The sequence below is a fragment of the Plasmodium brasilianum genome, chromosome 1 (assembly GCF_023973825.1).
Source record: "Plasmodium brasilianum strain Bolivian I chromosome 1, whole genome shotgun sequence".
NCBI lineage: Eukaryota > Apicomplexa > Aconoidasida > Haemosporida > Plasmodiidae > Plasmodium > Plasmodium brasilianum.
In genome coordinates, this window is record NC_090114.1 from 557,820 (window position 1) to 572,257 (window position 14,438).

The 14,438-nt window shown below is 27.6% G+C and overlaps 2 protein-coding genes across 2 annotated transcripts; both read left to right on the forward strand.

The window, feature by feature from the left end:
* Positions 1–1,980: 1,980 nt before the first annotated feature.
* On the forward strand, positions 1,981–6,669 carry MKS88_000448 (uncharacterized protein; the record flags this gene model as incomplete). Its single annotated transcript, XM_067215534.1, has 6 exons — positions 1,981–2,074; positions 2,530–4,491; positions 4,662–5,444; positions 5,571–5,645; positions 6,391–6,435; positions 6,578–6,669. 6 exons carry the CDS (start codon positions 1,981–1,983, stop codon positions 6,667–6,669), a joined length of 3,051 nt encoding a protein of 1,016 aa, XP_067075686.1.
* Positions 6,670–9,831: 3,162 nt separating this feature from the next.
* Positions 9,832–11,814, forward strand: MKS88_000449 (AAA family ATPase; the record flags this gene model as incomplete). Its single annotated transcript, XM_067215545.1, has 1 exon — positions 9,832–11,814. The coding sequence occupies one exon, from the start codon at positions 9,832–9,834 to the stop codon at positions 11,812–11,814; it is 1,983 nt and encodes a 660-aa protein (XP_067075687.1).
* Positions 11,815–14,438: the final 2,624 nt, after the last annotated feature.

Below are 14,438 nucleotides of genomic sequence, written 5' to 3' on the forward strand. Positions count from 1 at the left end.
TCTTAGGTTACAAAAATGAAGGGACAAGAGAATTATTTAAACTTATTGTATTCCAACAGAGTTTTATATAAATTAGCTAGCTAAAAAAAAAAAATTACAATACGTTAAAATGTTCAGGTGTTAAGGTTTTTTTTTTTTTATTTTCCCCAAATTTTTCAAATTTTCCTTTATTTTATTTTTTTTTATTCCTTATTTTTTTATTTTTTTGTTGGGTCTTTAATTTTTATTTTTTTATCTGTATAGATAAATACACTGTATGACATGCTATGGCTGCACATACCACCCTCACACCATATTTTTATTTTAGTAAATTTACATTTATATCGAATTATTTATTCATTTGGAAATTATGGGATTTTTAAAGTATACACAAAAATACAAATGTATTTTTTTTTTTTTTTTTTTCACATATTACAACCTCATATATGCGCATATTGTATTTTATGCAAGTACAAATATATGCATACGTGTATACGCTTGTATGTACGCACGAATTTACTAAAATATAGAATTGTTCAAGTATATTGTTTAACTGTATAAATACAATCATTATGACACTTATTATACTTGAACATTATATATATATATATATGGACAAAAATGTATACCTTATTTAATATACAAACTGTGTAGCACAAAGTGAAAAGACAGGCATTTATATGGGCATATATGCAGGCATATATACGTGCATATAAATAAACATATAAATATAAATATACATATAAATATACATATAAATATAAATATACATATAAATATACATATATATGTAAATATGTATATACTTATGTATGTATGCGTGTTTGTATTAGAATATATATTCATACACATTTATGTTAGTAATTATAACAAATGGAAGAAAAAAAAAAAAAAAAAAAAATACTGTTTGTAGACTGTGCTGCTTAGTGCAACCAAAAAATATTATGAACACATGTAATATGTGTATATGCAAAAATTTATAATGTTACTCAAAAATATATATATACATAAAAAATGTGTAATACTTTTTATTTTTTTATTATTTTTACAATTCAAAATAACAAATATTCTGATGGGCACTTCAAATGCATAAACAAGTAACGCTAATGCAGTAAGATGGCGAGCATTGCCAGAGGAAAAACGAAAAAATAAAAATTAATAAATTGCCATATGTTGTAAAATAAAAATAGCAATAGTGATAACAATAACGGTAACAATAACAATAGATAAAGTAACAATAATCATAAAAGAAGCGAAAATAACAAAAAATGCGAAAATGACAAAAGTGCGAAAATGATAAAAGATGCGAAAATAGACAAAGACAAACCAAAACAAAATAATGCATTATTGTCATTTGAATGAATAATGATAAATTATAAAACCAGGAAATTAAGAAAAACGTGAGTGAAAAAAAAAAAAAATTTTCTCTCTGCAATATTTTTAAGTAAATCTAAATATCATTCTATACATAATTTATATTTTTTTTTTTGTTCCATCTCATTCGTCATCCTAATGTTGCACAATATGTTTTAGTAAAATTGCTTTTGTTGTTACCACCATATTTGTATGCAGTTAGAAAGCCACAGAACGTAAATACACGTTTAGAACGAAAACATATATATATATATACACATTTGTGCATATGTATGTATATATATATATATATACACATTTGTGCATATGTATGTATATATATATATATATATTTTTTTTTAAACATTTTAATGACATGTAGTGCAGTTCTCTTTTGCTTTTATCGTGAAAGGAAAACATTCATAAAATGTTTTTTTCCTTTTTTAAAATGTACAAATGTGTTCCTCTTTCATTTAACAGTACATGATAAAACTTAAGTGAAAAAAGAATAAATTTAGCAATTTTTTATTTTTTATTTTTTTATTTTGTTTCTATTTTATTCTTTTTTTACTCTTTTTTTTTTTTTTTTATTCCTTTTTTATTTTTATTTTATTTTTTTTTTTTTGTTGTACCAATTTAATTTTAAATATGAATATTCTGTTCTTGTCTTTTCTGCTTGTTCAAAATATTGTAACTTATTTTGAGCAATTTAAAAATGGAGTTAGCATACAACACATTAAAGGTAGTGAAAGAAAAAAGAGAAAAGGAGAAACGAAATAGAACAGAACAAAATAAAAAGAAATACAACAAAACTAAATAAAAAGAAATAAAACTAAACAAAATAAAACAAAAATAAATGAAAAAAACTAATACAAAACTAAACGAAATAATACAAAATTATTTTTCAAATAAATAGAAAATGCTTTTGAACGATTCTATCCGAGAGTTCATTGATCAGACAACGTTGCATATGCACATAGACATGTGCATGTGTATGTGTAGAGGCATGGGTATATATATTTATGCATATTCACAAAAGCTTCCATAAGTGTTCCATAATCGTTATACTAATTTAGAGAATACTACTGCAAATAAATTCCTCGTTTGTTTCCCCGTCCTCCTGTCTACTTATTTTATTATTTATTTTCCACCTAATGTCTACCCATTTTCCATATGTTTCTCATCTTTTTTTTTTAGACAAAATTAAATACGCATACGGATACAATGTATACAACGACAGTAATGCGATGAAAGATACACGTGGTATTAATACCTTTGCTTGTTTTCCCTTATTTGAAAAATATGATTTTAAAAAATACGATTCTTTCTTCAATTTTTATAAAGATGTTAACCCTTTTAAAAATTATGTAAAAAATATAGAATTAATGAAAACGTTAAATGATAAAGTAAATTTTATCTCACCTAATAGAATATCTAGAAAGCTAAAGGATAAATGGCCAGAATATAATCCACAGGATTTTGTAGATACAGAAGAATACTATAATGAAGGTGATAGCGAAAAGAATCATGAGCTGGATCCGATGCTCGAAGAAAATAATAATGATTATAATGGAGATGCAGAAAGTTTTTTAGAACAGGATAAGTCTTCTGATAAAGACGACAAATGGCCAGAATATAATCCACAAGATTTTGTAGATACAGAAGAATACTATAATGAAGGTGATAGCGAAAAGAATCATGAGTTGGATCCGAACCTTGAAGAAAATAATTATGATTCTAATGGAGATGCAGAAAGTTTTTTAGAACAAGATAAGTCTTCTGATCAAGACGACAAATGGCCAGAATATAATCCACAAGATTTTGTAGATACAGAAGAATACTATAATGAAGGTGATAGCGAAAAGAATCATGAGCTGGATATGAGTCTTGAAGAAAATAATGATGATTCTAATGGAGATGCAGAAAGTTTTTTAGAACAAGATAAGTCTTCTGATCAAGACGACAAATGGCCAGAATATAATCCACAGGATTTTGTAGATACAGAAGAATACTATAATGAAGGTGATAGCGAAAAGAATCATGAGCTGGATATGAGTCTTGAAGAAAATAATGATGATTCTAATGGAGATGCAGAAAGTTTTTTAGAACAAGATAAGTCTTCTGATCAAGACGACAAATGGCCAGAATATAATCCACAAGATTTTGTAGATACAGAAGAATACTATAATGAAGGTGATAGCGATAAGAATCATGAGCTGGATCCGAACCTTGAAGAAAATAATGATGATTCTAATGGAGATGCAGAAAGTTTTTTAGAACAAGATAAGTCTTCTGATCAAGACGACAAATGGCCAGAATATAATCCACAAGATTTTGTAGATACAGAAGAATACTATAATGAAGGTGATAGCGAAAAGAATCATGAGCTGGATATGAGTCTTGAAGAAAATAATGATGATTCTAGTGGTAATGCAGAAAGTTTTTTAGAAAAAAAGAAGTATGATGACATAAATGATGACGAACAAGACAACTACAAAGGTTATGAAGATGATGATAACAATACCGAAAGCTTTTTAGAAAAAGATGAATATGATACCTTTGATGAATTCGATGATTACGATTCCGAAAGTTTCTTAGAAAAAGATGAACATGATGACTTGAACGATGACGAAAAGGATGATTTCGAAGATTATGAGGATGACAATAATAATAATTCTAGTAGTTTCCTTGAAAAAGAGGATACCATTATTGGTTCTAATGAAAATAATGGAGAAGATTTTAAAGAAGAGTATGAAAACAAAATGAATGATAGTGACTACCCTGATGATTATGTTGGTTCAGATGACATAACAGAAAATGGAAAAAAAAAAAATAATAAATGGAGTAGTATAACTACTACGAATAATAATAACAATAAGGGTAAAGAAAGTTTTTTAGAAAAAAATGTAAATGATCTTGTGAATATGGAAAAACATAGTACGTTCGTTTCCACATACTTGGACGATGATCATAATGATGATAATAAACATAATAGTAAGATCTACAATGAAGAGAGCTTCTTAGAAAAGAAGTCGGTTAATCATAAGGATGAGGATGAGGAAAATTCTTTTGAAGATAACATTGAAGACAGCTTCTTAGAAAAAACAGAACACGATAAATCTTATTCGGATTACGAGGAGGACGACTTGGACGAGAACGGTAAGCAAAAATGGAAGGAAAATAACAAAAAATTGGGAAAGAGATGAAAAAGAAATGAGGATAATATGGAAAAAAAAAAATAGTGTATTCATTTTTCTCCCGTCGTACTACTTCTACTATACTATGCACACACTCTCATTGTTTCGTTTTTTTCCCACACCTCTTTGCAGAAATGAAGGAAATAACGCCAACCTACGGTATGGATGAGGACATGTTTGACAATCACCACTTGAACAAAATGGCATCCACTAAAGATTTGCACGCATTTATACAGAAGGATATGGATTATGTAAACGATCTTATGGATGAAGGAGAAACAATAAAAGATGCCGTTAAAAAAGGAGCTAAAAAGGAAAAGAAAAAAAATGCACAAAAATCTAGTATAATGGATGATGATGATTTACAAGATAATGATGACTTTGTGAGTGAAGAAATAAATGATTTATCTGACGAGTCACTAGACTCTACTAAGGTCGATACTCAAAATAGTCATAATGCTAAGAATAGTCATAGTAGTCAGAATAATCAAAAAGCCAAACCTACTTTACGAAATGCACAGAAAGCGAAAAACACCAAAAATAGTACTAGCACAAATGAAGGTTTTAAAAAATCAAATCAAACAAATAATAAAGATATAGATATAACAAATGAAGAATTGTTTACCGAAGAACCCTCTGCAGATGTCATTGAAGATGCATTCGAAGAAGGAGGAACTACTGAACCAAATGATATAAAGAAAAATATGGACGAATTAGATATAAAATTATCAGACCAAGGAGCTAATGAAAATACTTTATTAAATGATAACAACACTATATATAATGCAAAATTTGTTCCACATAAAAAGAGAGAGCATTCTATCTCACCACATGTTCATCATACTCCATCCACAAAACATAAAACTAGTAAGCATCCAATGGATCATTTGATATATATAACGGAAATTGCGCAAAGTGAGCGAGGCGGCACTGCGTGCATGCACATATATATATATATGTACACATAAACGTACACTTGAATTTATATATTTATGTACATACACATGCACTTGACTTTTTCGTTATCTTCTCTTCTCGCAGATCATGGAATGTCCTCTGGGGAATTGGTCGAACTGGAGAAACATGAAGGTAATTTGAATGATATTCAAAAAGGAGGTGATAAAAAAGGGAAAGTGGTGCTACATACGTTCATATATACATGTACATAAATACGTGTGCGTAAATATGTGCTCATAAATATTTGAGCATATACAAGTGTGCATATACATGTGTGCATATACATGTGTGCATATACATGTGTGTATAAATATGTGTGTATAAATATGTGTGTATAAATATGTGTGTATAAATATGTGTGTATAAATATGTGTGTATAAATATGTGTGTATAAATATGTGTGTATAAATATGTGTGTATAAATATGTGTGTATAAATATGTGTGTATAAATATGTGTGTATAAATATGTGTGTATAAATATGTGTGTATAAATATGTGTGTATAAATATGTGTGCATATACATGTGTGTATAAATATGTGTGTATAAATATGTGTGTATAAATATGTGTGTATAAATATGTGTGTATAAATATGTGTGTATAAATATGTGTGTATAAATATGTGTGTATAAATATGTGTGTATAAATATGTGTGTATAAATATGTGTGTATAAATATGTGTGTATAAATATGTGTGTATAAATATGTGTGTATAAATATGTGTGTATAAATATGTGTGTATAAATATGTGTGTATAAATATGTGTGTATAAATATGCGTGAGGAGACATTTGAAGAGAGTAAGCTGCTGCTACGACCCCTGCAGATTTTAGTATTGTCTAATTAACCACACTTTGCTGATATTTCGCTCATGCTATTCTTTTATTTTCTTATTTTTTTTTTAGATTCAAACAACCCTATAATTGTTGAAACGCAGGAGATGGATGTTGGTAAGAGTAAAGAACAGTTTTTGTATTTTTTGCGTTTTTCGCATCAATAACTTTTACCATTTTGCTCATTATAAGCTTGTTTAACTTTATCGTACATTTAAAATTAACTGATTTTTTTTTTTTTTTTTTTTCTTATTTCCAGAATTTAATAAAAGTAACAAGTCCAGCAGTTCATTATCATTCCTGAGCTCCATCCTACTCCTTGTTTTTGGCTTTTTATTTTTAATGAATTAGAGAAAATATAAAAAACGTTTTAAAAAACAAATTAAAGCATGAGCAGCTCACAAGGGTGCCCATTTACACATAAATGTATATATGTATATATGTATGTATATATTTTCTTGTTTTTTATTATTTTTGTTTGTTTTTTTATCATTTTCTGCTTGTTTGTTTGTATGTTTGTTTTAGTTTTTTTTTGTGTTTTTTTTCCCGTTTCTTCCTTTTTTTTTCGTTCTCTGGTTTTTTCGTTTTCCAATTTTTTTGCTTTTTGCTTTTGCTTTTGTTTTTGCTTTTGTTTTTGTCCCCTTATATGGGGAGTCGTCCCATGCACATGGTAGATAATGCTATGATGTTCTTTGCAATTTAGTAGCATTTTTAGATTTTTTTTTTAATTTTTTTATTTAGACCTTGTCTTTATATATTTAATATTTATTTATTTTTTTTTCCCATTCGTTCTTGTCACTCCTGTTATGTTTTCGCTTATTTCTGCTTATTTTTGTTTATTTTCGCTTATTTTCGCTTATTTTCGCTTATTTTTGTTCATTTTCGCTTATTTCTGGTTAATTTCTTTTTTTGTTTTTTTACGTAAAGCTATTTTAAAAAAAAAAATGAACGAACACAACATAGAAATGATATTATTGCGGTATATGTATACACATATATTCATATATATGTGTATTTATATATATATATGTATTTAAGTACATGTATTTATATACATACGTATAACAAATTTTAAATTTATCATTCGCAAACTTGGTGCACAGGTACCTTGTTCCCTTTAAGGTTTTTTGTATTTTTATTTATATTTTTTTTTTTTTTTTTCTACTTCTTTCTTGTCCCCCTTATTAGTTTCTTCTCTTTTTTTAAGTCGAATTTTATAAATTTGTCTATATGAGGGAAATGCTGGAAGAACTCTCAAAACTTTCATGCATATCATGGACACATACATTACATGCAACAATTGGTATGTATTCTTATGAACATCAACATTTATATGCTCATTTTGTTCATTTGTTTGTACGTCCCCTATACGATAAGACAAGTCGATAGTTCTTTTCCCCTATGAACAATTTACAAACTGTTGGTATAATGTTAACAGGTTTTTACACTTGTAATTCATTTACCTTGGGGCTATTATATCGAGTGTATGGTCCCATTGATTGCTATTTGGGGATAAGAAGAAACGGAAAAGAATAGCAAGAGGGCGAGCAAATGTGAACTGTATGGAGAGAATTTATGGGCTATAAGAATAGAGCACATGAACGATACGAATAGAGCACATGAACGATACGAATAGAGCACATGAACGATACGAATAGAGCACATGAACGATACGAATAGATCACATGAACGATACGAATAGAGCACATGAACGATACGAATAGATCACATGAACGATACGAATAGAGCACATGAACGATACGAATAGAGCACATGAACGATACGAATAGAGCACATGAACGATACGAATAGATCACATGAACGATACGAATAGAGCACATGAACGATACGAATAGATCACATGAACGATACGAATAGAGCACATGAACGATACGAATAGAGCACATGAACGATACGAATAGATCACATGAACGATACGAATAGAGCACATGAACGATAAGGGGGGGAAACCCTCTTCCACATAGTATACCATTGGGGGAATGTAAGGTGAAAAAAAAAAAAAAAAGTCGAACATTTTGCGGTAACAAAATAACACATATAAGAGCCCTGCAATTTTGTAAGAAGTAAAATACATGTAGAATAGTTTGTAATATACCATTCGGTATGTGATCTAGTGAACGACTCCATAAATGGTGTGTGTTTATATAGGTCTCTTCTAACGGAACAGAAATAAAAGGTTAACAATTTTCACTAAATATAAAAAAAAGGAAGAGAAAAAATAACTAAACAATATTTTAGTACTAAAAAAAAATTAAATATAAAAAATATTAACTAATAACGAATAACTAATAACAGATAACAAAATACATTTTTTTCCGTTCTACATTTAACATATGTACGCTTAGGAAAGAAGGAAAGAAAAAAAAAAAAAAAAAGATGGCATTATTAAGATGAGAACAAAATGAATAAAAAATGAATGGAAGAAAATTTACCATATATTTCTTTCCTCATTTCTGATGATTGCCTTTACATAGTTATAATATGTCGAATGGTGAAAAAAAAAAAAAAAAAAAAAAGCTAAATTTGTAAGTCCTCATTTGATTAAATTTCCCAATGATATAACGTTCTTTTTTTTTTTTTTTTTTTTTTTTTTTTTTTCTTGCAATATGTTAGCAACGGGAAAAAAAAGAAAAATAAGGAAAGATGCGATAAAAGTTATCATACATAATATGCTACATTATGGCGTCCACATATATATATTTATATATACACATACCTACCTATATATTTGTGCTTGTATGAACGACGGAAATAGCGCTGGAGAGTACTTTTTTTTTTTAAACAATTTTGTTATATTAATATTGAACGTTCGAGGAGTTCATACATTTACTACATTTTTTAGAAGCATATTTTACAAAATAAAAAAAGAAACGACGGACGGACGGACAAACTGTTCAAAATTTCTAATGAACAATGTCACATGTGAGTTATAAGAGTTTGTTTTTATTTATTTTTGATTTGTTTTGATTTGTTTTGATTTGTTTTGATTTGTTTTGTTTTGTTTTGTTTTTATTTATTTTTGTTTTGTTTTGATTTGTTTTGTTTTGTTTTGATTTGTTTAGTTTTGTTTTGTTTTGTTTTGATTTGTTTTTATTTATTTTTATTTATTTTTATTTATTTTTATTTATTTTTATTTATTTTTATTTATTTTTATTTATTTTTATTTATTTTTATTTATTTTTATTTGTTTTTATTTTATTTTTTAAGTGTAGATCCACGTGCTTTGCTTTTTTATAATAGCAGAAATACATTTTTGCATACTACAGCTAATCAGGTAAATGCTTTCGAGAGCAGTGTTCCTGGAGCGACCATTTTATTTTGTTTTCTACTGTTTTATCATTCTTACAGTTTTATTATTTTTTTTTTCATTTTATTTTTCCTTTTCCAGCGTTATAAGAAGTTATTCCCTTGCAGCCAAAAAATTAACGACTGTTGAGTATACATGCCCGGAGTAGCAAAGACGAAATGAATTTCCCAAATATTTCAAAGAAGATGGGGTCCGGACCCCCGAGTGGAAACAAATATGGATATACAGATGAAAAAGTAGGTGAGCACATAACTGGAAATTTTGATCCGACCGCTTTGGAAAGAGGAGCAAAAGCTCTGAAGGAGTTAGACCAATCATCTAATTCGAAAAAAGCATTTGAATTAATAAAATTGCAGGAGCTAACAAAACAAAAGGAATATGAGAAGCAGATGGAAGAATTGTCTTTACAACGAGCTCAATATCTTAGTAATAAAACTAGGATAGAAAATGAAGAGAGAAGGAAAACTATTAATTATCAACAAGAACAAGAAAGAGTTACAGCTGAATATAAGACTAGGTTAGAAGCAGAAGCCTATCAAAAAAAGCTTCTAGATCAACAAAAACAAAATGAAGAGTGGTTACGAAATCAACATGAACAATATTTAAGACAAGAAAATATTAGAAAAAGAAATGAATTAGAATTAATGAATCTAAAAATGAAACAAATAAGAGAGGAGAAAAGTTTAGAACGTGAAAATATGAAGGCTAGAATATATGAAGAAAATAAAGGATTAATAGAAAGAGAAAGAAAAAATTTAGATATTCACTTAAAAACGTTAAAAGCAAAAGCAGATGAGGAAAGAAAAACAAAAATAGAAAGTATTAATAAATACTTTGAACAGTTTAATAATTCTTTATTTTTATTTTTAAATGATAAGGAAAAGGTATACAGATTTGCATTAGCCGTTACACTTACATCACTCGGTGTTTATGCAACTAAGCATACTACTAGATTTATAAGAACATATACTGAAACTAAACTGGGAAAACCTAAGCTAATAAGGGAAACCTCCCTATGGCATATTAATAAGTTTTTTGATTTATTCAATTTGAAGAGAAATTTTTCTCTTTTTAAGAAATACATAGTAGTACAAGTTAACGGAGGAGGGGATAAAGCCCATCATAAGGTAGCGAATATAAAAAGTGGTAGTGGTAGTGGTAGTGACAGTAGTAGTAACATGTTTGATCAAATCGTGTTGAATGAAGAATTGCAAGAAAAGCTTACATGGTCTATTAACAGCTTAAGAAATTCAAAGAAATATGATCTCTATTTAAAAAATATATTATTACATGGTCCACCAGGTACAGGAAAAACTCTTTTTGCAAAAACAGTATCATACTATAGTAATTTCGATTATATCATAATAAATGGAGGAGATGTAAGCGCATTAGGTATACATGCGTCTGTTGAATTAAATAAGATATTTGAATTTGTTAAAAAAAGGAAAAATAAAAAATGCATTATTTTTATTGATGAAGCGGAAGCTTTTCTTAGGAAAGGACGAAATGAATCATTTATTAATTTTTCTGAGCATTTAAGAAATGCATTAGCTTCTTTTCTATATCATACAGGTACAGAAAGTAAAAACTTTGGTGTTATCTTAGCTACCAATTGTAGAGATATACTAGACCCAGCTGTTATGGATCGAATTGATGAACAGTATAATTTTGACATCCCACAAATTAGTGAAATTAAAAAAATGGTATCGGTATATTTTAATAAATATGTTTTTCCTTTAAAAAAATATAATATAATCATTGATGATTCTGTAGATGATAATTATTTAGATGATATAGCTAGACGGCTCTATGGATTATCAGGAAGACAAATATCAAAGTTGTGTTTAAACATCCAGAATACTGTATTTGGAAGTAATTCAAAAGTTGTTTCCAAGGAGCTTATCGATTTGATAATTAACTGGAATCTCAGTAACGCGTTCGACGTAGGTGAAGTGGGGACTGGTAGACAGACCGCTACGGATAGCCAGCCTCACCAGGGCACGAGGCAGTACGAGAAGCAGAGTGAAATGCGGAATGAGCAGTATGAAACGCACAATAACACGCAGATCAGTAGCTATAACCCCAGACAAAACTCAGGTTCTCATAACACGGCAAATTCCAATTCACGTAAAATGGAAAACAAGGTGGTATTAAATCATGTGTTGTAAAGGTACCTCTGAGTGACAATTGCAGAAGATGTGTTATAGTGTAGTAGAATATCGGAGTAGTGGCGTTTCCTTGTTTTTTCAGTGTGCATTTATATGCATTACACATATGTATACGCTGCGCATGGTACATGCAACTGTATAGTATATATTAAACATAACATCAATGATATAATTAAGTGGAACAATAAAAATGCGCTTTTTCTTTTTTCATCTTTTATAGTTTCTTATACGCATATATATCACTTCCTTTGGCCTGGTCTGTCATTTTTAGCACATGTTACTTATCTTTTTTTAAAGCAAATATACGCACATGTGTGTGTCTATGTATTCGTGCATGTGGGAACAACCACCTCAACCATTTTTCTTAAAGGTTTCTTTTCTACATTAAACATATTTTTCCATTTGTCTATAAAATAATAAAATAAAGCTAAATTGAACGAATTATATTACAAAAAAAAAAAAAAAAAAAAAAAAAAAAAAAAAAAAAAAAAAAAAAAAAAAAAAAAAAAAAAAAAAAAAAAAAAAAAAAAATACAAGCAATAGGGGACATGTACCTACTGCGATGTGGTTAGTCAGTTCGTTTGTACGTCAATTCACTCACTCAGCTGCAACCGACCTTTTGTGTTGTAAATATGGGATTCGTTCGCTTAACGATTTGCAGTATATTTGCGGTGTAAACGTAAATTATCTGCAACGTATATACACAAATACATGTCTGCATATACAAGTACATATAACTTCTATAGGCACTTGTTTTTTCTTCATACATAGCATTATGACTAATTAGGTACACACATGACGCAATTGTTTGCAAATGCATTACATCCCTTATACCATAATGTCAAAAATAAACGGTCTCTTATTAGTCCGTTCTTGAAATGTTAATTAAAAAGTAGAAACCATTTCTACGATTGATATATTGTAACTTACCATATCATCATAATTATGGAATATACATAACAAAGAGAGAAGAGCACATTTGAAGAAATGCTCTTTTAACATTTGACATATGTGCTAGGTGTCTTAACAAGTTTTCTTCCTGTCATTTTTTTTGCCCATTTTTTTTCTCTTTTTTTTTGCCCATTTTTTTTCTCTTTTTTTTTGCCCATTTTTTTCCCCTTTTTTTTTGTCCTTTTTTTATGTTTAGAAGATTTTACTATAGAGAACTACTTCACTTGTATAAATTCCTTTTTTAGAAAAAAGAAAAAAAATTATAATTCTATATAAACAACCCGACAAGCAGTTGTTATACATTCACGAGTTCTCCTTCATGAACAATAACATGCATATACTTGCCTTTTCTCGCATCTTCACTTCTTAACGTGCTACTTATTGAACAGTTCTAAACTAGTTGATAATTTTTTTTATTTTATTTTTTTTTTTATTTTTTTTTTTTACATTTATCTGTGCTTGCTACTGATATATGTATATGTCAACTGGACGCATTCCTTTAGTTATAATAAAAAATGACAAAAATGATGAAGAAAATGGGAATAACCAAAAAAAAAAAAAAAAAAAAATTGCTCATTTGCCTAATCAAAATTTCTGCATAATATGACAAGAGAACACGCAAAATGTACATTCATAAAATTTACAATTTATACCCTTTTCCCAAAAATTAAAATTTTTATTATGTTATGCCATATATGCAATTTTTGGTTAAAAAAAAATATTCGTCATTTCTTTTTGTAAAAAATATGTTTCATCTTCACTACCACCCGTTCATTGTTACCGTCGCTGCTACTATCGTTGCTGTTATTCGTAATGACTAATGTTCTATTTTTATTTTATTCTATTTTATTTTATATTATGTTTTTTCTTTTTTTGCTTTCGAAGAAAATATTGACAATTCTTAAACACCAAAAAATACTTAATCTTATTTTTTTTTCAACTAAAATTTTTACGTAATTTATATCCATGTTACAACAAAAAAGTAAAAAAAAAAAAATAGTATATATATATATATATATTATATATGTATGTATATATATTATGTATGTATGTATATATATTATATATGTATGTATATATATTAAAATAAAATAAAAAATATATATAACCCTTTCTTTTAAAAAGATATAAATAAATAATGACCTTGGCTAAATTATATTTTTATAAATTAAAAAAAAAAAATAATTTTTTCCCTGCCCCCTTTTTTTAGGTAAAACGTGCATATATATTAAATATAATAAAATATTTTAATAAACAGGTAGTTGCTTCACATAATTCTAAGCGCATTGTACGAATGTATACAATATATAAATATATAATATATATAATGTATATATAAGTATATACAATATGCTTTTTTTTGTTTTTTTTAAAACAGCAACTAGTTTGTGTTTGATTTTTGTATTATCACCATTATCATTACTTGGTTAATATTTTGTTTTGTTTTATTTTGGTATATTTTATCATATTTTGTTTTACTTAGCTTTAATTTGCTATATTATGCTATATTTTGTTATAATTTGCTATATATTTTGTTTTATTTGGCTTTATTTTACTATATTTTGCTATATTTTGCTATATTTTGCTATATTTTGCTATATTTTGTTATAATTTGCTATATTTTATTTTTTATTGTATTATTTTATTTTACGTTATTTCACCTTTTTTTTTAT